At 35.1% G+C, this 25,696-nt stretch overlaps 1 protein-coding gene across 30 annotated transcripts in view; it reads right to left on the bottom strand.

The window, feature by feature from the left end:
* Positions 1-25,696, bottom strand: part of DMD (dystrophin) — a 1,163,614-nt gene that overhangs the window by 283,900 nt on the left and 854,018 nt on the right. For all 30 annotated transcript variants that reach the window (XR_006934806.1, XR_006934864.1, XR_006934881.1 and 27 more), the window contains one exon: positions 9,928-10,045. Coding sequence is in view for 27 of the 30 variants with exons in the window: in XM_046919009.1 (XP_046774965.1) it covers positions 9,928-10,045 (118 nt within the window). In the remaining 3 variants the exon portion in view is untranslated. The remainder of the gene's footprint in view (positions 1-9,927; positions 10,046-25,696) is intronic.

Here is a 25,696-nt window from a genome sequence, read left to right as displayed (position 1 = left end):
GACATGACTGAAACACAGCCAATTTTGAACCTAAAACACTGAATATTTACTCCAGAGCTCAACATCCTGCATGAATCAAATTGCATAAAATAGAACAGAGAAAAATTATCCCACAGATTAAACCACCACTGCTGCCACTCTAATGCAGTGCTGCAGTGAAGAAAGCCAAGTATCAATACACAATAAATCAGAGAGAATAATAATGCTGAAAATGTAATTAATATTCTATAAAAATACATTCCTTCATTTCAAACACAGCACTCATTTTGACACATAAAAAGATAGATCAGACATAAACACAGTTTGACACTGCCAGGAAAAAATTCCATGGCACTGGCGTTTCATATACCGTGTGCAGGTTCCTGTCTAATTAAAATATAATGAAACCTTTTCTAAATACTTTGTTTCAGGTTTTAAGTTCTACTCAGATGCCACTGCTTCCTCACCATACATCAGACAGTTCAATGCCTACTCTCCCTTCCCATTACACAGCAAGGGATCCACAAGACAGCTTTCCCACCCTTCATTGTCTCACCTAGTATGCAACGGCCCCACTGACAAGAAAGATGAAATATAAGCAGAATTTTTATGCTCAATTTCCCCTTCCATCCTTTTTTGGCAGGGTGAAAACTGACACAGTCTTACTGAGATTGTTATCCACTAAACACAGAGCAAAAAAACTTTGAACTACAATTTTAGTATGCCTATGGTCCTGAAGTTAATAATAAAAGGAAATTCTTGGAATTATCTGAATAGACTTATCAGTCACCATTATGATGATTTGGTGTAGTACGTAACAAAATGAAACCACTAGGCTGGTGCAACCACACAGCAAAGTCCTAGAACCTCTCTCACATAGGCTAAACTAGTATTTACTCAGGTTGGACTTTCAAAGGAGCTTCAGGGTTGTGCAAAACACTCAGTTCTTGTTTTATTCCCAACTCAAGCAAAACAGAAACCGTGATAAATTTATACCGAGGACAGCCAAAGTTAAATCTGTAGGCCAAACGTATTCCAGGGTATTTAACTGGACTGTCTGAAAACAACTGCAGGTTCCAATATACATTCTCTGTGTATTGCATCAGAAAAAGAGATAGAACACAATGTACACCAAAATCTGCATTTGTCTGATATCACGGATTAGTTATAATCTCTGCAAATGAGGTTGTTTGTTTCCTGTTTGCTCTGCAATTACTACAGAAAACTATGGTCTGGCATAAGTGAATATATACTGCTCTACCACAGTTTTTAAAATAACTGTGGATATTGAATGTTGCTCATCACATTCTGGATAAAATGTCAGTGGTAGAGTAATTTGACCACATAATGGTACTCTTCTTTTTTTGTTGTTATTTATTTCCATTTAGTTTCATTTTGACTAATTTGTTTCAATGGAGCTAGTGTAGCTCTTCTGTTTCTATCATCACAGATAAAAATAAAATAAAACAGAGAGGTATACTGTTTACATTTACTTCTTGCCAAATTTACAGTCTTCTATGTAAGCTATGATTCCTGTCACAGTATTACCTTGAAACACTGTCCAAAACAAGTAAAACAGGTTTACCATATTCAAACAAAACAGGTAAAAAAAGATTGTCTTTTGAACACATATGAGAGACAAAGGTTGGGAGATGAAAAAAAAATCCCACCTCTTCTATGTAAAGAATTAAATGCCATGAAATTAAAAACTTTTGTGATGTTACTGACATCTATTCTGAGAAAAGATATTGTCACATTTGTACTGCTGTCAAGTAAAGGATGCCAGCATTGCAGTGTGAACATTGCAAAACGAAAATTCTGAAAAAAGGAAGCTTAAGTAAGCAATTCCAGTCAGCAATAAAAGGAATAAAAAGATCACTAAAATCCAGGCAATTCAATATTAAAACAAGATTTTTTTTTATTCTTGCATAAAATGAAAAAAAAAGTTCTAAAAATTTAAAATAAAAGCAAAATAGTAAAATTCTACACAGAGAGAGCAAAAAGAAGGAGGATAATGAGCATTTTTTTTGTCAACATGATGCTTTTTTTTTTTTTTTTAACACTGAGCTTTCTGGATCCCTTTAAAAAAAAATGGGGATGCATTCAAAACAAGGGATGCCATAGTTTTGAGACATATTAGAAATGCTTGAACTCCTTGCATTTAGCAGGAAGTAGATATCCGATATCTAAAAAGAAAGAAAGTGATTTTCCATTATCCTGAGCAACCAAACACTCACAGATTTTAAGGTTAGACAGTAACTTCATTGATTACCCAAGTAAACCTTGCATGAGCACAGCTACATAATCTAATTGATAGGGAAATTAACTTTGAAAAAATAATTCTTAAATGTAGAATGCTTACAGAGTTATAAGTTGTAGAGAGTTGTTTTCCTCTCTTCATCTTTGGAGTTTGATCATTTCAGATATTTACTTGTAATGGAGATGACCTCATGTATGGTACAAGTACTGTACATGTTATTTTTAAAGGCAAATTATTAACACTACTCCTTTTAACACAGAACATTGATTGAGTCTTTCCAACATCATTCAGGGAAGAAAACATTATTTTTCGATGATCTGGCCAGTATACAATTCTTTAGAACATTCTTCTAATGCTGAGAATTTATATGCTTTCAGACAACCCCTTTCAGCATTTATTATTTTCAGATTTTGAAGCATTTTTTACAAATGTTAATGAACATTTGTAAAATGAAACCAAATTCAGTTTTGAAAGCAAATGCAATTAAAACCACACTTTTGTTGTTGTTGTAACACTGCAAATAGGAAGTGCGACATTAGATACAGTTAACTATGTTGAAAACTCTAAAATAATTCAGTGCTTGCCTTTCCAAACAACCACCAATTCTCGACTCAGTTCTGTCACGTTTAAAAAAATTATGTTAACATTTCTATAATTGTTTAAGATGTCGATGAAATACTTCATAGATGGAGAAGCACCTTCTAAATACTTCACATTTGGCTACTATTGAATTCTTAAATATTCTTCAGGATGTGGTAACATGAATTTTGGAGACAGTAGAGTAAATTACTAGGACCTGAAGCCTCATGCTGCGTGGCAGTTCTTTCCCTTCCCTTTACATTTTGCAATTTGCTTCTTTTTGAAGCCCCTGAGGCACTGGACTCCTTAACATAAACAAGAAAATTCCTTCAAATTGTCATATGCACGCAGAGTTCTAGAAATGTCAAAGATTTTTACAAAGACATCAAGAACAAAGGCAGTAAAAAAAAACAGTCCGTTAAAACCAGTCCGTTAAAATATGACACCCCTAGAGAGCATGAGAAGGAAAAAATGCCCCGAACAACACTATTAATAGAGCTTATTTTAGTATCTGAGGTAAGGAATTATCTGCCAACATCTTGAAAGTAAGACTTTCTGTCATTTTGTGCTTTCTCTCAAGCTTGGGCACCAACTTCTCTCTAATTGGTGACAGGGTAGGCTGAAGTTTGGAGAAGCTGAAGGTTTATATGCTTTATCCTTTTACTAAAATCAGCTACGTCATGCCAGTCTCCAAGACTTTTACAAGCAACATAAGAGTAAATTGTAGAATATTAAAAAGGCTTGAATTGTCTTGGCACTATAAATGGTAAGTTTTTTTTTTATTTTTTTTTTGTCTGTATTTTGACTGGCAACATCTACTGACTCAATGAATCCCTAAATGATAACCAACAGAGGTTAAAAAAAAAAAGACACAAAGCAGAGTCTGGCACTAGCTCTCCCACCATGCCACACCTGATTTTTCACTGAAGTGAAAACCTTTTTCTGCCAGATGATAGTATATCCCAGATCTTTCACCAAGCCAACATCATGGACCCACGGCTATTATGCGTAACTATTAGTATGAAGTATTCCCCTACCAAACTATGCTTTCTTTATTCAGAGGTGTGGAGGATTTTTTTTTTATTTTGTTGATGCTGTTGTTATCATCATCATCATCATCATTATTATCATCACGTTGTTATTATCATTGTTACTATTATTTCCATATCACTCTTTCTGAAAGACTCTCTTCACAGGCTTGTACTGCTCACAAGCTCGTTTCACAGAGAACTCATTCTGTGATCGCTTTTTCCTTACGAGAAATGTGATCTACCATTTTGCTCTCCTAACTTCTGGGGAGGACAGATGATAAATATTTTACTAATGCTTATAATCTGGGCAAAATTAAGGCATTTCTACCCAACAAGGCAATCCAGGATCCTATTTTCCAACAATAACTGATTTCTAGGAAAATGAAACTTATAAGACCATTCATTTCTATTTAAAATACCCATCTAGAATTAATCAGCTATGTTCTACCTGAATTTCCATGCAACACAAAATTTAGTAATTACCTAAGTCTCCTCATAGGCATGACAAGGTAAGTGCTGACAACACTAGCACAGCCAGCAGCACTGATCTTATCTAACACACCTAGCAGCTCTCTGGGGTTATCGAAGCATCTGTGCCACTTTTACTCAAGACTATAATCATAAATGAAGGAAGGTCATCTCCATGTAGCCTCACCTCTCTTCCAAGAGTGATGAGTAGGAAATTTAGCTCTTGCCTTCTGTCCAGTAAGACATATGCTTCTGGCGTGTATGGCCTATAGCTCCAATTCCCTAATCACTCAGAAATTTCCATGACATGTTATTTCCCAGTCATAAGCAGTATCTCTCCCCAGTGTTCCAAAATAACTTCTTCCTCCTTTTCAAAACATCCTACAGTTTTGTTACAAAACCTATAGCAGCAAATCTGTGTCAAGGAAGTAATATCAAATGTGGTACTCTTCCCATTCACATGGTATCACTTCTAAAGTTTCATCTTGTTTTTGGTGTTTCCTTAACAAGTAGTTTCTCCCTTCCTTCATTTCCATGAAGGCACAGAAGTCTCACAGGAATAACAAATAGTTTCAACTTTAAAAAGTACATTAGGATGATTAATAAAGTCTGTATCTTAATTACACTGGAATACGATTACTCCAGCTCATGACAGGTTCATGAAATACATGGAAACCAGCTAACTCTAGGGTTTATTCAAGAAGTCAGCTCAAAAAAAAAAAAAAAAAGAAAAAAGAAAAAAGAAAAAAAAAAAGCAAGGTAACTGGACAAACAAATAGTATACAATAGTATACAAATACAGTTCTGTTTTACAATTTTATTTCACAGTCTTGGTAACTACATGTTTCAGCACTGGATAACAAACTCCAGACTGTAGGAATTTGGTTTTATTCAAGTGCTAAACTATTTATAAGTGAAAACCACATGGATGGCAGTACAACAGAGACAGCTATTTTAAGATGTCAAGTACAACAGTACAGCTGTAATTCACTATGAAGTTTCCATATATTCTGTTACGAAAGTGATGATGAGTTGATGATTTTATCATAAAGCTGTCAAATACTGAATGCTATCCAATAAAAGCAATTTTATGGGATTGCAAAAAGACAGTAGACTTCTCAGATTACATCAAGTACAGCTCTCCTAACAATCAAATACAATATATAGCATTTTTTTTCAACAACAACAACAACAAAAAAGCAACAAAACATAAAAACAAACAAAGCAAAAACAAGTAAACAAGAACTGTCCCAGAAGACTTCATCTATAAGCTATTCATACAACTTTGGATTTGGTTTCAAAAAAAATGGCCAAAACAAACGTGAAATGGAGTAGTTTAGGCCCCAGTAGTGTAACACGCCATCAAAATAGTCTCCACTGATATGCTTGTGTGTAATGCCACTATTTATATATTTAAAGTAATAGAACCTAATTAACTTCTCAAGTGATATCTCAAGATTTTGCTACATTTCACGCAATTACTGAAGAAAACTATGTAACTGGTTTATAATCTTTAAAGGGACATTCTTTGGTCAGTAAGAGATTATTTCCTCACAGAATTCTATAAATATTCATTTTCATACCTCCTCTCTATCACTTACACAGTCAGAAACCAAATTACAAAATTGAGATGTAAATTACTAGCACAGTAAAACCACAAAAAGGTTATTCACCGTTATCTTTGCATATGTGTGAACACAGCAGTAGGAAGGCCTGCCATTTAAAGTTTCTTACATTTCCAGAATGTAATAAGATCTAACGTATCTTTTGTAATTACTTCCTTAATTCTAAGACTTGAAGGTGTTGTTTTGTTTTGTTTTGTTTTTAAATCTCTTGGTATGTTCATACATGGACTCATTACTGGCTTTTCATATTCTATACATAGGAACTGATGGAAAATAAAATGAATTTTCAAATGTAATTACTTTACTATATTCAAAGTTGTCTATAAACTCATTCAGTTTAAGAAACAACATTTTCATCAACAGTAAAACAAAGTGTTTTGGAGCTGCGATGCAATATGTAGATAAAAATGTTATTATATGGCATATGGTTCTGTTAGAAAAGAATGCTTTAACAAGGACACTAAAAGAGCAGAGATGCATCTTGCATTTTACCAGAACTTTTTCCCAAGACTAAATGTAATTACTATTAGTTATTTATCCAATGTGTATGTTGAATACTATTACTTACATAGAATAAACAGGATTTTTAATGTAATACTATGTAAACATTGTAAAAGCTTTACTTCCTACTGCCAGGTATTTTTTAAGTAGTATAGTTCCCGAAATTTCTTACAGATAATGAAGTATGAGTGAGGGGAGAAAACTTCAGAGGAAATCATTTACTTTTATGAGCTTCTCTTTAATTTGTTTTTATTTTTTAAAAAAGACTAAACCTATACAGTGTGATGATAATTCTGTTTAAGAATGATCTCATGATGATTGACTTTTTTGCAATTCATCAGGAAGATTCTCTATTTGCTTGATTTTGTATAAAATGTATACTTAGCTTTTATAAATTCTTTTAAAAGGCAGTAACAGTTTCCAAAAGTAATTCAAAGTTAGACTTTATTGAGTTTTATAGATGTCTTTCCACAAGCAGTCTGAATTAAGAGTTACCAATGTTAGCACAGAAGTCAGAACCCTCACGATGTTAATTCCAGTTTATGACACACTGATCCATCCTGTGATGGAATTTATTCACTATTTACATCTATTCAGTGGTACTGGTTAGAAAACTTAGAATCATAGAATCACTCAGGTTGGAAAAGACCTTAGAGATCATCAAGTTCAACCACAACCTAACCATACTACCCTAACTAACAACACCCCTGCTAAATCTTGTCCCTGAGCACCACATCCAAACAGTTTTTAAACACATCCAGGGATGGTGACTCAACCACCTCCCTGAGGAGCCTATTCCAGTGCTTAACAACCCTTTCTGTAAAGAAGTGTTCCCTAACATCCAACCTAAACTTATGCTGGCGCAACTTGAGGCCACTTCCCCTCATCCTGTCACCTGACACCAGTGAGAAGAGACTAATTGGTCAGAAAAAGACAACAATCCCTTAGAAGAGATCCACAAAGATGATAAAGGGCCTGGAGCATCTCCCGTATAAGGAAAGCCAGAGTCTGAAGAAAAGAAGACTGAGAGGGGATCTGATTAATGTTTATAAATACTTATAGGGAACTCTTCTCAGTGATGTGTATCAACAGGACAAGGAGCAATGGCCTAAAACTTGTACATAGGGAATTCCATGCAAACACTCAGAATTTCTTTCTAGTAGGCTGCTGTGAACCACAAGAACCAGCATCTGCACTGGCTGGGAGAACTGCACAGCACATTAAGCTTCAGAAGAGCTCTGTGAGGGAGCATACGATTCCTGACTGGAGGATAAGGAGAGTCCTCTGGTATTCTGACAACACAGCACAGTGTTGCACATGTGAAGGCATGGGATGGGAGAATTAAACCCACAGTCACTGTAGCAAGAACAAGTGGATCCTGTGTATTTAGCAGGCCTAACTTCAACCCAACTTATTCAAACAACATACAGGAAAATCATCACATAACTAAAAATATAAAAATTACTTATGTTCTTTAAGTAAAGAAATAGTCTGTGTGACATTATTCTTATTCTAGGAAAAAAGCTTGTCTCATATCGTAACATCTGGTTTGTTATTTTTCGCCTGGAAATATCATGGTCTCTTTAAAATTCAAAAGTATCAAATACCTACTGCGTATAATACCTACAGTCATACAAATATAAACTAAGTATGACAAAAATTTAATGAATATGGTTTGCCACCCCAGGAGACTGGACCAAAATTATTCCTTTACTTTCCTTCATTTCAGAAACTCAGATGTATTTCTAATTTGTTCATTTTTGAATTATTTCATTAAGAACAGGATAACATTAGAAGATGCTATACAACAGCAAGACACATACCCGAAAAACCATGAAGGGAGATGACTTTTATCTACCATATCATAAATTGCAGTTTTGCAGTCAAGGATATTTCCAGTTTCATCATAGAAGATGAACTGCTAAATCATAGCAAAAATGAATCCTGTGTACCTTAGGCTCAAAACCAACTAATAATTTGGGGAGTTTTTATATATAAAATCTAAGAAACCATTACATAAAATAAATTCACCACACCACTAGCCACAGTTGGAAGCTGTAATATAGTTTGGTTACCACATATTCTTTCATGATTTACAGTCTGATAGCTTGCTTTCCTTTTTTACTATATGAGAATGAAGCATTTAATTTATCTTAGAAGGCAATTTCTCTTAAAGCAAAGTGCAGTTTTCCAACAGAAAGAAATCTAGTCACGCATATAATTCTCATGAGGGCTTATAGGAATTATGCTTGCATTTCATGTAAAATCTACAGTTCTTATCTTCTGACAACTTGCCTCAGAATTAAAAATGAAAACACACATTAAAATGCTGATGGGAGTTCTACATATATTGGCTTTGAATAAGAGCTGTAAAGTTAAGGTGTATATACAAACCGCATCTGAATTCAACTGAGTATGTGATTCTGAAATTAATTGCATGTCAAAAAGGAACACTTTCTAATGTAATATAAAAGCTCAGATATCGAACAAAGCAGCCAAAAGTGCAATGTGGCATTGAAACATTATGGAAAGTTATAAACTGACTGGCAAAAAAAAAAAGGGGGGGTGGGAGGGAGAGGTCATGAATAATTTATTTAAAATTATGGGAATAGAAAAACTTAGCCTATATCTACAGCCTCAATGTTATCAGATTCACGGAGCAATTTCCTGGTCTCCAAACCAAGATATACTGAACAGTTTGCATCAACAGTGAGCTGGTTGTGTCTCCTTTAGGCTCTACAGGGCACCTCTATGACCATAAGACATTTTTTGTTCTAGTACTTTAGTTCTAAGTAGCCAAAGTGACAACCAAAGATACAGAACAATCTGCCACAGATGGCTATTTTTACAGCATAATCTTGAAAGTGTGCAATTCACCCTATGCTGATGGAAACGAGATGCAAGTATCCAAGGGTAACAACACTACTTCCACAGACTTTTCCAAAAACTTCAACTACTAATTTTTCTACCTTACATACAGCTTGTTGGTTAATCTGAAAAGGGCAATAAGAATTGAAGAACTAATAAAGCCAGTGTGCATTATCAGGCTTCTGCCATCTGAGGAGAGATGAAAGAAGAGGCTGCTGCTGTACTACAGGAGTGGAACTGAAAGCTTCTCACAAACCCATAGCTATACTCCATGAATTCTTTTTTTTTGCTTGTTTGATGTTGTCATTGTCTTCTTTTAAGAATAAATGTATTTATTTACCCATGGTGATCACATTCTATATTTTCTGCAACATGTTTCAACTATGAAGATAATCAATATAAAATTTTAGGTGAAAGTTTTAAAATTCATCATCAGTGACTTTCACATGCATTTGCCCTACTCACAGTCTGGAAAAATCTCTCTAAGAACTGTTTCTTAATGGAACTTTATTTTTAAGATCAAACATATAACGCCTACAAAATACTATGCATATAAAGTGCTACAATATATTTCATACGTCCTGAAACAACATATGATAGCAGAAACATCACTTACTGCGGTCAGTAATTATTGTTCTGGCCTCTTGATTGCTCGTCTTGTTTTTGAGATTTTGTGCTGCAGTTATTAGTTCATCCAGCTGGGGACGTCTTTGCTCCAGATCTTGTAGTATTGCCTAGTTGCAAAGAAATATAAAAATAAACAAAGAAAAAAGCATGTAGAGCTGTTGAGAAGACCATGTTTAGTGATTTTTTTTCTGTGCCAGTTTGACATACAGCAGAATCGTTCTCTACTATTTAAATTAAATGAAGAATTTGGCCTAGGTCTTAAAAATATTGTCATTAATTTTTCTGTAAGTATATACATAACAAACATATATATAAGTATGTAAAATCAGATCTATCTTGTAATAATCATTACAAATGAAACCTATAAAACGAAGTATAAAATGGCAATCATTCTTAATTTTAAAGCCATCCAATTATGCGAGCATGACCATAAACCTTTTCCTCTACAAACACACGGAAAGAATAATACTCTCTTAGACAGTGTTTTTTTTCTTTTTTCTTTTTTTTTTTTCCTCAAAAAGATAGAAGGGTTTATATTATTAGCAGATTAAGCAGGATTTCTCTAACAACTCATGAAATCTAATTAATACAGTTTGCTTCTTAATATTTTAAGATTACTGAATTACTATCTGTTGGTTTAAAGCCAACACAAGACTGTTAGTGTTGATTTTTCTGTATTTAAACCTACCTAATAGAAAAGTAATTACAAATCACAGTAATTTCTATTAGTCAAAAAGATACACAAAGCCTAGGCAACCTGACTAAAACAGGAGAAGTGGATCTAGAGCTACTCAAAGGGAAAAAGGTGGGCTTCAGAATAATGAATCACGATCTTTAGGATGTAAGGAGTACTGAAATGCAACACTTCAAGATACAATAAAAAATAAGAAGGCACACATTATTTATACACGTGAAGTTTAACTTTCACTGAAAGAATAGGGAACAGCAAACCAGGAATCAGTAGAATGGCTTCCCAGATAAGAATCATATACTTAAAAGACATTGACTAAATGTAGCAACTTGAAGTCCCTGTCACATGGCTTCCAGAAAGGATGTTCATTAGCCTTCTCAGAATTAGGAGTTGGAAACAGCAAAATATTATCGAATTATGACAAGATGATGTTTCTGCCTATAATTTTGGGCCACCAGAACACAAGAGTATGGCAGGTATGGTATATCAAATATGAAGCTCACAACAAAGCTCAGTGAAGGAATTTTATTTCCCAGAGTCCTTATGCACAGAGTGGTTAGATAGTCTGTAAATACATTCATCTGTTTGCAGACATTTGTTTGGACTGTTTTATTGTCTTGTTTTGTTTGCTTAAGATGCTTTTATTTCAAATAATCATATTTTATTTTTAAAGCTCTAATTCACTGATTGCAGTGCATGAGAAAGACCTGCAGTCTGACCTTAAATTTGGTCTCCCAAATGAAATTAGGGTTATATAATTTCACCGAGTTCAAGGTGACGGGTAAAGGCCTAGTATGATATTTTGTTCAATGGGATTATAGAAAAGAACATAGGAATATCACTTCTAGTAGGCACAACATGTATCATCAAAAGCAAGCTAGAAGCTCCACATAATTTCATTTTGTTCAGTTTAAAGCTCTTCAGAAAAAAAGGTCATTTTCAAGATACACAACTAGTTATATCCTATGAAATTCTTGCCTTTAACTTCTGTAACAGACGTTCACTGAAGATCTGGTTTCTGAGTTCTGGTTTCTAAGCTCATACCCAAAAGTTTGGGTGGTATTTTCTCTTCTGTACTGATTGGATTACATACAGAAACACTCAGTTAATGCAGCAGCTTGCAAAATTAAGGATAGAATAAACTTCTCATTAGAAGTCACTCCCTAGTGAAAGCATTCAATAAAAAGAAATAAAATCTACTGATGCAGTTACTACTTCTAGATATCTACTACGTGCCTTCAAAACTTCATTTTCAAAGAAGACAAATTAATGAGTGACATGAATTTTACAATAGCAGCAGCAGTCCCATTGCAGCCTAAAAACATCTGCATTATACACATTACCAGAATGGACTGTGCAGAAGGAACATTAAAATAAGTACAACATTCTCAGATAATTACATGGCCTACAAAGTAATATTTCCCTTTTTCTCTCCTTCTTCTACCTAGAAACTGTTTAGGAGAGGGCCAGAAAATTACATTATTCTGTGGTCTTACATCAACAGTGATTCCCAAATTGTTCCCTAAAGTTCCCTATTTTTCATATTTCATATACTGAATATAATGATTTATCTGATCCCGCCTGAGTCTCCAACCAGTCTATGCTTGCAGCACAGAAGAAAGTGTCTGCTGTTCTTTGATGAACACACAATAGAAGATCACTAAACTTGAGTTCAGTTCAGGGGAAAAACTGGAACAACTGTGAAGGATTAGATGGGATATTCTGAAACAAAAACCGCAAAAAAATCAAGCAGCAATACCTGTACGAAGACACTCATAAAACCTTTCAGAAACTCAACCAAATATTTGATGCTGTAAAACTAGATCCTCATCTCAAAGCTAGTGGAAATTGTTAGTTGTTACAACAGCTACAGGAGGAAAAATCCATTAACAGTAGCACCCTGGTGGACGCACTCCACTTGTAAAAGACCAGATGCCTCTGATAATAAATGTTAGCATATTAAAACAACTCTTCTGATGTATTTAAAGAATGGATTATACAAAAAATTAAGCTACTATGAAAGACAATTCAAAATAAGTCAAACAAAAATCTATCCAGTTCTCATCAGGTCACCAAAAGCTCTAGTACAAACACTTAGGGAGTCATCAACACAAGTATTTTTTCTTATATATGTACATGAACAGAAACACCTCTGTTCATGTACATATAATGTCTCTTTACTCTCATTTACCTGATGTTCTGAAAATATACACAAATGAACAATGCTAAATATTATAGACCATATTTTAATCAATAATTTCATGTTAAACAATAAATGCAAATGAACAGAAGTAGATAAATAATGGTGATGGATCATTTAGTTTTAAAAATACATTGTTAAACTTCAAAGAATTTTTCTTTTTCCTCCATACATCTATGAATGCCAGCATAACAGTGCTTGGAGACAGCACAGTAATGGAAAGATGAGATTCAGTCATCAAACCTGTCTACAGTTTGTCAGAAAGTGATGCTATTCATTTTCAACAATCTTTCCACATTTGTGGACAGCAGCTGCTCAAAAGAAAAACCTAAATTTCAGGTTTCTAACTTTTATGATTTCTTTACATAAAATGGAGGTTAAGAAATAGATTAAATTGCTTAAATCAGCAACTGAAAAAAATGCTAAAAATAAACTGAAAAACTGAAAGAAGGGACATGTGACAAATTCTAGGTAGAACTGCATGACTTGAGATTCAGAATTTAAATATTCTCCAGCTTTATAATGCATAGAATATAAAATAAAACAGTAAATAAAGTGGATATCTATCCACTCTTTCTTCTTTTTTTTTTTTTTTTTTCTGACTTAAGAAAGCGACTATTGTGTAAGTAAAAAGATTTTGTTTGGTCAAAAAAGATATTTAGGCAGATCCTCTCAATTAAGAGTATGCTAGAAGCACCATTTTGTCATAAACAAGACATAACCAAAGACTAAAACTTCTCAAGTATTTGGGATGCTTTGATTATAATCACTATCATCCATGCTTAATGAGATGAACTAGTAAACCACTAACATAATTCCAGTGTTGAACAATTAATACAGGAATGGAAGAAGAAAAATGCATTTTTCTTAAAACCCTATTCAGTCCTCCAAACTCCTGATGCTATTTTTAGGAAAAGCAAAATTCCACGAAACAGTCATTGTGGAAATGGTTTGCTCATCTTTTAAAAAATCTTAGAATCTAAATCTTAAGTTTAAACAGAAATTGAAGCAATTACTTCCTGACCAAACTGTATAGCTGTGACAGCTTTCACCAAAAACAACTGAGTTTCTTAAAGTTGATTCATTCTCTAAATATAATGTGTTATATACACACCTAGAAAGAGAGAAATCTTTGGAAAAAAAGGCTTGCTAACAATTTCAGAAATGTAGATATGCTACACCTACAATTCATCTGCATAATAAAATTGGCTTTGTTAAGTTATTCCACCCAAGCACAATTTGAATTTCCTTTCTTGTCACTAAGCAGTAAGGAAATAGGAGAGAAAGTGAAGATTTATGTACTCTCTACAATTAAAAATAAAATTATGAAATAATTGAAGTACTTACATGCAGTGGAGTTTTCTTGTTAAGACAACTTTTGTTTTGGCTATTAGCTGGTTTGTGTTTCCTCTCCAAAGCATGTATAATTTAAAGAAAATATGAAGAGCTAGACTTACTATTCACCAGCATTGCTAGCTGATTGGTACCTGTCATGAAATCAAAACATTAACAGATGGGGCACTATGGCCTGAGTAATTTTTGTAGCTTAAGTTTTCCGTGAGTGTTTATTTTTATGCCCACTTAAGGCCCACTCAAAAACAGCCTATACAGCCCTTACCACTGGCTTTGTGAATATATCAACACTATTAGTGATGCTGTGGAAAGCCACAAGTGACAGAGTATCAGGTGTCTCACTAGAGACATGAAAAGTGTCGTGGAACTTTTTGTATGCTTTTTGTGACAGTTAATCAAGAAATTATGTTGGTAGCATTATAAATATCTGAGAACAACTTCTACAACTTAAGAATTCTTGTTCGTACCACAAAGTTCTGACAGCAAAAAATGCAACATGCTTTTTACATTCAGTAATCAAACCTAACAGAGAGAAGAGTAATTAAATCTCCACACTTTGAGCAACAATGGTAGACCACAGTGATGACTGGAGATGGGAGAATTCTCACCCTCTCTTTAACTCATTTTCACCACCTGTGAAAATCAACCATATTGCATCAACAAATGGGGTAGTCAGCAAGGAAAAGTACATTCAGCATGGGCCAAGTTCAGAAGTGGTGTTCAAGTACAGGAATAATCTCAGGGTCCATGGCCCATTGAGATTTTCATATTTTTTTTTCTTTTTTCCATTTTCACAGACCTCCATAATGGGTCTCAACTTGAGAAAAAGGAGGCATAGACATAAGTTGCAAAATAACAGTAATATGGCTCAAAGCAGGTCTAGCAAAGCAGGATGTGCCCTAGTCTCAGAAATAAAAAGATGGAAACAAACAAAAGTTCAGCTTTTAGCTGAAAAGATTTTCAGACTATGAAAATAGGCTGCTGAGACCTGAGGATGCAATGCACCAGACATCTTATAGAGAGATCTACCATTGACTGTATGCTGAAGGCAACTACCCAGCTGTCAAGTTTAGTCTAACTGAAAGGCTAACTTTCAATAATGATGTGGATAATAATTCTGTAGACATTTCACAAGCATTTGAAGCATTAACACCATCCATTTACTCTGTTGGCAAATTAGAAAAAAAAAAAAAAGTAAAAAAAAAAGAGAAAACTGAGAGAAGGTTAGTTTATACTAATTCAAGATGAAGGAGGTAATCAAAGGAGCTCAATGAGACAAGTGAACCCTTCCATTTCTGAACTTGGACATTCTGAACCTATTCCTTTTCAGGAGAAAAACAGTATCTAAAAAGGGATAAAACTTTCCAAAATATTTGCAAAGCTTGTCTGTGTGATTTGTGGCACTCAAAACTGTATGATTTTCCCAAGCTAGCCAGTAACTCCTCTTTATGCTGTTATCCCTGAAAAAATGAGTTTTAACTACAGAAAGGATGCAAATTTTTCCACTTTGGTCAAAAGAAACTGCAATTTCATAAGATGCAAGAATGCTAGACTAAAGCCAAAAATGAATTGAAAGTATGAATAAAGAAGGAATAAAGATAAACACGTAACAAGTGGGACAACACTTAAACATTCAGATATTTAGCTATGAGATCCCTCCAACTAAAAAAAAACATGGTAATAAATCAAGTATAAAAATTCATAACTGAAAAAGGATGACAGCTCGAGGAGTAAATCTGAGTAGAATTGAAATGTATATGAAATTACAGTCTTTTCCCCCACACAATGTGGCTTTTTGACACTACTTCTGTTTGCAATACAGTATGAACATTGTGTAAAAGAATGTGAGTTTATCTGTTACTTGATTATGCAAATAATTAGGCAAAACTATTCCAGGATATCTGATGTCCTTGCATGCAATCGCATGGAATAACTTTATTGATGGGACCAGTTTTAGGAAGTAAAGAGCTTCTATATTAGTCAGCAGAACAGAAGTCTCTCAGCACAGCCACTTTCAGAACGTTATCTGCAAAACTGGCCGTTTTATTTCTCCCATATAGCTAATCATTTTCAGAGTAAGGATATTCTGACCGTGCTTACAAATATATATTATGAAGTAAAAGGAAAACAGCTGTTCTGTTTCTCAAAGCTGCAGCTTTCATTTTAGATTTACTGGGGTTTGGTTTTTGGATTATGGTGACAGTACCAATTATTTTTATCTGAGACTCATCCAGTGATAACTGTACTTGTCAATGCACTTCAAAATCAAAGTAAATTGTTCTTAATTTTGTCACACATTTTAAAGGAAAGTATGCTTACCTGGCATAAAACAGTCCTGAACAGACATTACATTATGAACATAGGCAACACCTGCAAGTATATTTACCCTTTTTATATATAAATATATATATATATATATATATATATATAATCTAAGAAAACAGCAACTACATTTTTTGTGGGAAAGAAAAGCTAAGAGCTTGACTAAAGATGCTCTTCTGATTATCCAATTTTACAGGGAAAAGATTAGTCTGAATCAATATTCTGCTCTCAGGAAATACAGAATTAATTCCTACATTTCTGTTAGAGCCTCTGGAAATCTTTGACTACTTTTACTTGAAATTTTTTTCAGTAATAGCAAATTACTGAAAACAAATACATCAGCACAGCATCATTTGCCAAATAGGTTTTCCTTTGGTGCCTTATGATAGCAGATATTCTTTCAAGAGTAAGGTAAGAAAGATGATTTCATCTAGTTTGTTTGGGTTTGCTTCTGAAAAACAAAAAAACAAAGCTGTTACATCAATTGTTTTTTACTGTGAACTCAGTAGCGCCTGAAAGGAGGGAGATGGGAGCAGCAGGTGTTGAGCAGTTCTTATTTACCAACATCTGATAAGAAACTAAGGAATAACCTTAAGCCAGATCAAGTAACTTAGATCCTTATCTTCATTCATATCTCATTATCACTTCAAAAGATAAGAACCGGACAAAATAAAAAGCCCAGTTTTGATGTCTAAACTTTTCTCACTTATTCAGAAGGATTTCAAATGCAGAGCTATGATTCTCTCAGTCTTCTTGTTTGTTTTCAAATTTTTGTTTAAGGATAGTTTATTTTACTTTTTACTTCTAGCTCTTATTTGCTCTTTTTTTGTTCAGTAGCTATGTAGACAGTTAAGTCTAACAATAACACAGAAGGTAAAAGTAGAAACATAATTCTGATTTCTTTAACAGTGCAGGAAGTAAGGCAATGTATATAATGTGGATATTGCAAATACAAGAAGATTTTAAGATTGAGGAATTGAAGAAGAAACAGTGGCATAGAGAAAAATGGGTTATTAAAAGTTTGGACTGGGAAAGTCTTACTTTTATAATTTATTTTAAAGGGGAGGTCTAAAGTTCTCTGTTGCCAGCAGGAATTACTGAATTATTAACACCAACCTACCTCCGTGGTTTCACAGAGACCCTGGTCTTTTGAAAAAAACTCATTTAGCACTCAGAATGTATAATTTGCACTTCGATATAAAAGGATGAGGGGTGGGTTGAGAAACAGATTTAAGCCTTGCACACTTTATTGCTACATGCAACTGAAGCAGCAGCTGTGGCTGAGTTGGGTCCCCCAAGTTATTTTGTAGCGCAAAAAGCAGGTGAAGAGGAAATGGTCCAGAAGGAAACTCAGCCACGGGTAGGCTGTGTGGAAAGATGCCTAGTCATTGCATGACTAGCAAGACTGCAAAAGCACTCCTTTGATCAGCTCTGTATTGTCTCAGGTCATGTGTGTCTTTTCCAAGCAGTGCTGCCAAGTCAACAGAAGAGGCATAGACTAACACCAATCATAATAGCCCGGTGTAAGGAATGTTTCTAAATAGTATAGGACAAGGAAGACACTGAAAGCAGGTGACTCACTGCCTTAGCCACTAGTAAATGTACAAAGCAAGACAAAAAGGCAGCAGATCTTCCTCCTGCATTTCCAGTAATTCCCTTTCAATGTGCTGCTTCTTCAGATCACCATCAGTCCTACTTGTTTCCCCTTCTCTCACACAGTTATAATGCAACTTAAACATATTTCACCAATTTCTTACTGCGAGCAATGATGTTTGAACATAAACTCAAGCACATAACTGGAGCCATTCCTTGTTCAGACAACGGGAACTCATGCTATGAACAGTTAATATATTTCCTTTGTAAGCGCTGCTGGAGGCAGAAGGTGCAGACATTGATTAGTAGCTTGCAAAGGAGCCACGCAGTTCTACTTTAGTGAAAGAAAAGTCAGCATTTTTCTTTTTCTGAGGGTATGGTTTTACTATCTGAATGACAGTCTCAAGAATATATCTGATATAAATAGAAAACAAAGAATCACTTGGCAAGTGGAAAGACAATTCTAGCGCAAAGGTAGGAACTAATAACTTCCTTATACGTATATTTATGTATATGCATGTGTATATACAAGCAGATATAGATATACATACTTATTTTTAAATAGGCCTTTTCAATAATTAAGAAGGAGGCCGAGAAAAACAATTCTCAAAATTAGTAGCCTTTCTCAGTTTCTATTCTGTGACTGAAGAGTAACTGAGGCCTGAGGGGAAAGGAGTTTGTGCATTTCAATCTGACAGAAAAAGAGAAGGGGGATTTGTTGGGATACAATTACAGCCCACTTATAGACATAATAAATATTCCTTGCCAAAATGAAAAAAAGTTTAAAATAAATGTCATTAAAAGTCAAAATGAAAACACCTTTCTCTATATTATATTCGTAAATACATTATGAAATACTGCCATCTTTCCATACACAAAATTTTCTGTACTTGTGATTGTTCTGTTTGTCTCTCTTGCTTTGGAGAAAGCTTGGTTCACAGTCAACTTTCTAGTGAGACAAAAGAATGAAAACTCTCTTTTCCATGGTATTTTTATTTACTCTTAGGTATCTTTATTTACTCTTACAAAACATACTCTTGCTATGTTTTGTTAAATATGAAAATTGTACAAAGTACTTTCATAGTTCCAGATAGACATAGGCTTGCCTACAATTTTGATCTAGACTATTCTCCTATGCTTGTTCTCGCTTGTACTACAAAAGGGAGGCTTAGCTATATGATAGACTGTCATATATTGCTTTGCATTACAAATTCTGATCACATTCAGGGGTTCACTAAATTCCGTTCTGTAACAGTGTCAGTCATGGCTGAAAAAATAACTGAAGATAGGATGAAGGTGCATCATCCTTTTTTTATAGTGTTTTTCAACAGGAGAGGTAATTCTTTTGAATTCACTGATCTCCTCTCCTAAACCCAAGGGCTTGTAGCACTGACAGCTAACAATTCATTAACACAAAATGTTCATCTTCAACAGTTACTCCAACTTGATTTTGAGTTTTACACTGAGTTTTAACTTTGTTCACACCAGTAAGACTTTTTTTTTCCATCTTACTAGCACTGATGCATGATTTGTCATGAAGCACAACACAGTGATATATATAAACTTATGGGATAATTATTTTCAAGTTTAACGTTTTTGAATATTTGCCCTTGTCTGATCTGTGATATTTTCACTTTTTACTCAGTAAACTAGCAAAGTGCAAGAAAATGTCATACCATATAAAGGATAAACTAAGGATTGATGCAGTCAATTCTCCAGGGGTGGCAAACCCAAATTAACTAGGAGACTGTGAAGATGCATCTGGACCCTTGTCTCCTCTCTCTCTCTTCTGTTACCATAACAAAGTCAGTTCAACTGAAAGGCCATATTGGGAGGTGGAAACAAGAGCTTCCAAATGTGTTACATTTTTAAAAATTAATGATTTGTATCTCCCTATGGAAATAAGAGCGCTGCTAGATTGTGACAAGCAGTTCTTCAAGAGCTAAATCCTGGAAGGACTCCAGACTGAGGTCACTGGCTTTCTGCAAATACCAGCCCGCAAAACTGGGAGGAATTTTACAATCTATGCTGCTGAAAAATATATCTATCTTGGCAAATCTTTCTTGTTCAACTTCTTGACCTTAATCCTTCTACTCACTTAAAAAATATCACTTACACTTATGAAAACGCCCTTCTTTCAGTGGCTTCTTCCAGAAAAAATATATATATATATATTGAGAACTACAAGTGAAGGCAAGCAACTCTTTCATCAGCTAGGAAATATTAACACAGAAAAACAAAGTTTAGGAAGCTACTGTTTCTGTTGTTTCTACTTTATCCCTACAGAGCATACTTTTAAATAGCTTCATTCCAAATACCGAAAAATGCAAAGGTGTATCCTGTAGCCATTCTCCAAGAGACCTGAAGGACCCTCTAAAAACATGGCTAAAGGACCATAAAAAACTGGAATAGACATCTGTGCTAAGAAATAAAAGAGAAATATTACACAAAGCAGAACAGATGCCATTACCACTTAGTCCTGAAGAACCAGCTAAAAGCAACATCAGTTTACTTATCTATGACAGTATAATATATTCTTGTTAAAAACAAAGCAAAACAGAACTCTGAAGCACTGACAAGTTTGAGCGCTATGCCTCAGCTTGTCCAAATAGTCTGTCAGTCACTTTCTTAGAAAGGCTAGTGAACACTACATAGGCATCAGTGGTTGATCCTTTCTCATCTGTGCAGCAGTACCAGGGCTGCTATGCCAGCTTACTGCCATGACACTCCTCTTGCTTTCAGTCCGTGTCTTGTGCTGCTAAGTTTAGAAGATAAAAGAAAAGCCGTCCCTGCTCTAACAGAAAAACAGCAGCAAGTTGCCAAGGAAAGCACAAAATACTTTACTGAACATGGGTAGACAAAGAATGGAGTATGACAGCCATTAATATAGACGTACTCAAACTCACATATACATAGTTTTGAAATTTGTGCAATATTGAGTAAGAATGCCAGAGAAGAGCAACACCAGTAACAGTCACATAGAACATTATGAACACTGTGGTAATAGAGAAGATGTGTAATTATTTATTTATTTTTAAACAGGTACGTGGCAGTAGAACAATTGTTGATATTTCATCTTTCCTATTCCTTTTCAGGGGTAGATCTAAATGAGGCTGTTTTAACTTCTTTGAATACGACCTCGTGTTTCTCAAAACAACAACAACAACAAAACACACACAAAAAAACAAAAGTAGTTTCAAAATCTGAAATGATTTTACCCAGTTTGTTAAGTTTTAGACTTCTTTCACTGGTGCAGATGTGCAGGCATTAAGAGATAACAAATGCTCAGAACTGATTCACTATGTATGCCAAGGTAGTTCCCTTGAGAAAAGATGGTCGGCTGTTTTCTACCATCACTGTAGATCAAAGAAAAACATTTCAAACCATCTTTCACAGTATGAGACATAGCATATGGAAATCAGATCATCCAGGTTCCTCCTTGGGAGGACAATTCCCTGTCATAAACAACTGAAGTCACATAAGAGGTACATCAGGAGAGATTTCTATACATTCATACAATTGCGTGGCATTTCTGGCTGATCGTATGTTTATTGCACTACCTCCAAACTGCAGCTCTATCTACAAACTAACAATTACTTAAACCTGAAAAAGCCTGAAAGCATGATCATATTCATTACTCACACTGAACAACAAAACCATCTCCTGCCACACCTGTATTAACTCCATGGCCAACTGAAGTTGCCCAGAGCCTGGTGTATCACTGCAGGCTGGACACAAGCCCAGTGAAAAGGGGAGCTGCAGTCCCTGTCCCTCTCCCCTCCATCCTAACCTAGCCAGTTGTTCCTGCACTCATCCAGGGAGGCTGCATGCTTCAGGGTCAGCACAAGCGCACAAAGGCAGCTCAGCCTGAAGCTGACAACTTGGGAACACTGCTTTGTGGGTCCAAACACCTGGGGCAGGAAGCACAGAAGTCATGGGTGAGAGGTAGCTAGGGAATAGGAATGAGTGTGAACAGCAAGAGAGGGTATGAGTGGGAGGGATGGAGGCATAGGAAAAGCAGTGATATGCAAGAGAGCAAATAACTGATACTTGAGCTGTGCACTCTGGAAAGGCAGTCAATTATCAATTACCTACGGATGATTTAACCTAAATTCTGGATTAAATACCGCAAGGGGTAGAGACACTGAAGTTGCTTCAGTAAAGAACAAGCTTAGGTCAGATAGACTTAACTAATGCACGCAGAGCACTGTGTGAACACAGCTAGCTAATTTCTGGGGCCAGCTCAGCAGTATGGTGCCTTTCAGGAGCAGCCTCAGTTAATGAGACCTGATGAGTCTCAACTGACTGAATGCAGAACCACTTAACCAATCCTGCATCTGCTCCCCAGCTTTATCTCATTTAAAACAGTTGCAAGGAGCCTATCTGTAATCAAGACACCTCCACAATATTGCAGTACTACTAGCATCTGTGTATGTACGTGGGCACCTGAGAGAGAAAGAGGTCAGACTCAAAGCTTTTTTTCTTTTTTTAAGGCACAACACTTGTGGATCAGCTTCATGGAGTAGTCTAAGGATAGAGCACTAACAGTCCTTCATGATTTAATTTTAAACTTATTTCCGACTATTGATATTGGAAGGATATTTTCCGTGTTCGATATTTCAAATTCTATGTCACTGCTTAATTATTGCTTAGAAATTGATGTCACCAACCCTTCTAGCTACATGCTGATATTTTGTTATTCCTCACTACATATTCCATCAGACAAATGTATACACATATATATATAAAAATATGTATCTGAAAGGTATTTATGTATACATACACTGACATATAAATGTAGGTAATGTGCATCAGTAGACAATATTCTGATAGGAAAAAGACCCATCACAGAGAGCCTAAATAGCTATCTCTACTATCACCTACTGTTTGTAAGTGATAGATAGTAGATATCACCTACACTAACAACTTCAAGGCCCATGGTCTGTGTGTGAAAGAAAACAGACCAATGTTAATTTTGCTAAAGACAGGACACAATTCTTACCCAGAAGAGTATGTATTATTATGTGACAATTCATGAATTTTAGTTGTAATACTTGAAACTTGCTTGAGCATTCTAATAGTCGTTCGTGGTTACCTTTGAGAACCTGAAATGGATGAGTATAGTTCACTTTGAAAGAAGGAAAGCTGGTTCTTTAGAATTAGACAGGAAATTTTTGATGAATTACTCTGAGTTCTGTTCTAGAACATATAGACCATATTATCTCTCAAGCAATTTGTGAGTAAAGGAGAAAAAAAAAAAAAAAAAAAAAAAAAGAGGTACCAGACAAATCACTGAATTTCCTCTCATCATAGCTGTAAGATTCACCAGTGGTGACAAAGTAATGTCTGATATCCTTAGCAAGGCTTCTGAAACTGCCCATGTGACATCAACACAAGCAAGCTAGGAATTTTTTTTATTTAAAGGGAAATTCTAATGGAAACTTGTTGAAAAGCATAACTTAAATGAAGTACTATATGAAAAGGCAATACTAAGTGAGGTTACATACAGATTTGTCCTAAGTCTGAAATTAGTCACTAGTTTCACTACTTGCTTGGCTGATGAAATTGAAGGTAGATTTAGTACATCCTCAATGATACTAAACCAAACAGCTGCAGACACTTGAGAAGACAAGAACAATTCAATGAGTACTCAAAAAACCTGAGAATTCAATTCAATAAATGCAAAGCATTCAAATAACTAGCTGAATAAACTGGATGAGCATAGGAATGGGTTGCAAATGACTGGACAGATGGTCCAAAGTCTAAAAATGAGGAAAGAAATTAGAAAAAACAAACAAACAAAAAACAACACAGGATTTGCTTGTCTTGGGAAGATTGAACTAAACTCGTATCAAACTTCAAGTATATAAGGCTATTACTGTGAGAAAGAGAATAAGCTGTTCTCAATTTCTATCATGGTGACATAATTAGCCTAAATTGCAGCAGGAGATATTAAGGTTGGAGAAAAACATCTTTTGAACTGCAAAGATTGCAAAGTGATGCAATAAAATTTCTGCTAAGTTACAGAAGAAGTCCTGACTTAAAGAGCAGGTTAGACAGAAATTGGTCAGAAATGATTTAAGTCTAGTTGATCCTGCCTGAGGCAAAAATCTGGACTGCACAGCCTTCCAAATCTCCTTCAAGATCTATTTATTACATCTATCATTTCTTCATGAGAAAAAAAAAAAAAAAAACCTACACAAAACAGAATAACCACAGAGCCCTACGATAACCCGTAGCAACATTGTGCACAGAACTTCATATGTTATTTTGCATAAAAATATAATCAGTTGCATTTTCTATAGCTAACACATTTTCAACTTTTAATTACTTGACAACAACAGAGAAAAATAAAAAGGGGAGAATGAGAAACAGTGCCTGAAGACTGACTGACTACATTAGAAAAATACCACTTACTAAATGATTACTTGCAGTTTTGCAAACCATAACTTCCCCTGAGTTAGGTTACTGCTATTGAAAATCGGTCCCTCTTTGTCACTGAAGTTTCTCACAGTATGATATTTTTATTGGAATGACAGCACAAAATAGCTGTGTAACACTTCCTCTTCTCTGTTTTTTCTTCTACTGAAAACCACTGGCCTCAATTTCTTATCTAAGATTTACAGAGCTTGCTTTAACTGGCATAACAGGTTCCTCATGGGGCTGAATAGTGCATGAGCATATAGTGAGTGCTGTTATGTATCAGAAAGTATTTCAGATTAATTATGTAATCACAGCTAATTCCAATAACTAATCTAGCATTGATATTCCAGCTAAAGAATATGATGAGTCTGCGATCAGGAGTAACTGAAGAGAGAGATCAGAGACATAGCAATGTCAGGAAGTGACCGAAACGAAAGGATTCAATCACTCTACTCTAGCAATGTGATACCAAAACTGATAACTATAGGCCTTCATGCTTGTCTGTGTTCCTCAGCTGGGAAAAGTTGGTAAAAACCACTCTGAACAATGAAATTAACAACTCCTATCGTATGTCTTGAAAGAGCTGAAATAGCTTGTTGTTAAAGGAAGTCCTAAAGGTTTATTTGAAGAAGTCAAACAAGCATGTAGACACGGATGATTTGGCTCATATAGGACATGTAAATATCCGGAAAAAAATGAGAAAGTGTCTAAAAAAAGTTTTAAGAAACTTGGCAACATTACATAACAAGAAAGGTTCTCTAAACTAATTGGTTGAAAGACAAATAAGAAAAGATAGGCCCGCATTCCATTCTTGCAATTGAAATTGGTTTAGAACAGATGAAAGGCAAGATTTATTTTCATAGCAGGTAGTAACTATCTGGGGTTTGCCACCACAGGGACTGGGAAGGTTAAAAAAACCATCAGGTTCAGAAAGGGGTTAGATAACTTGGACAATAGCTAGATAAACAGATAATGCTACAAGGAATAGGTAATAATGTGTCTTCTGACATTCTTAATCTGACAACAATGGATGCTAAAGGTGGGGGACATGGGGTTGCAAGGGAACACCGCAACAAGCAGGAAGGCTGGAGCACTCTCCCTGTGTGGCGTGGCCTGGCTTAACATACCACCAGACACACTTGGCTAGGCAAGGATGAACACTGGTTTGATCTGGTG

The sequence above is a fragment of the Gallus gallus genome, chromosome 1 (genome assembly GCF_016699485.2).
Source record: "Gallus gallus isolate bGalGal1 chromosome 1, bGalGal1.mat.broiler.GRCg7b, whole genome shotgun sequence".
NCBI classification, from domain to species: domain Eukaryota; kingdom Metazoa; phylum Chordata; class Aves; order Galliformes; family Phasianidae; genus Gallus; species Gallus gallus.
Note: the sequence above shows the minus strand (reverse complement) of the source record. Positions and strands in the feature narration are given on the sequence as shown.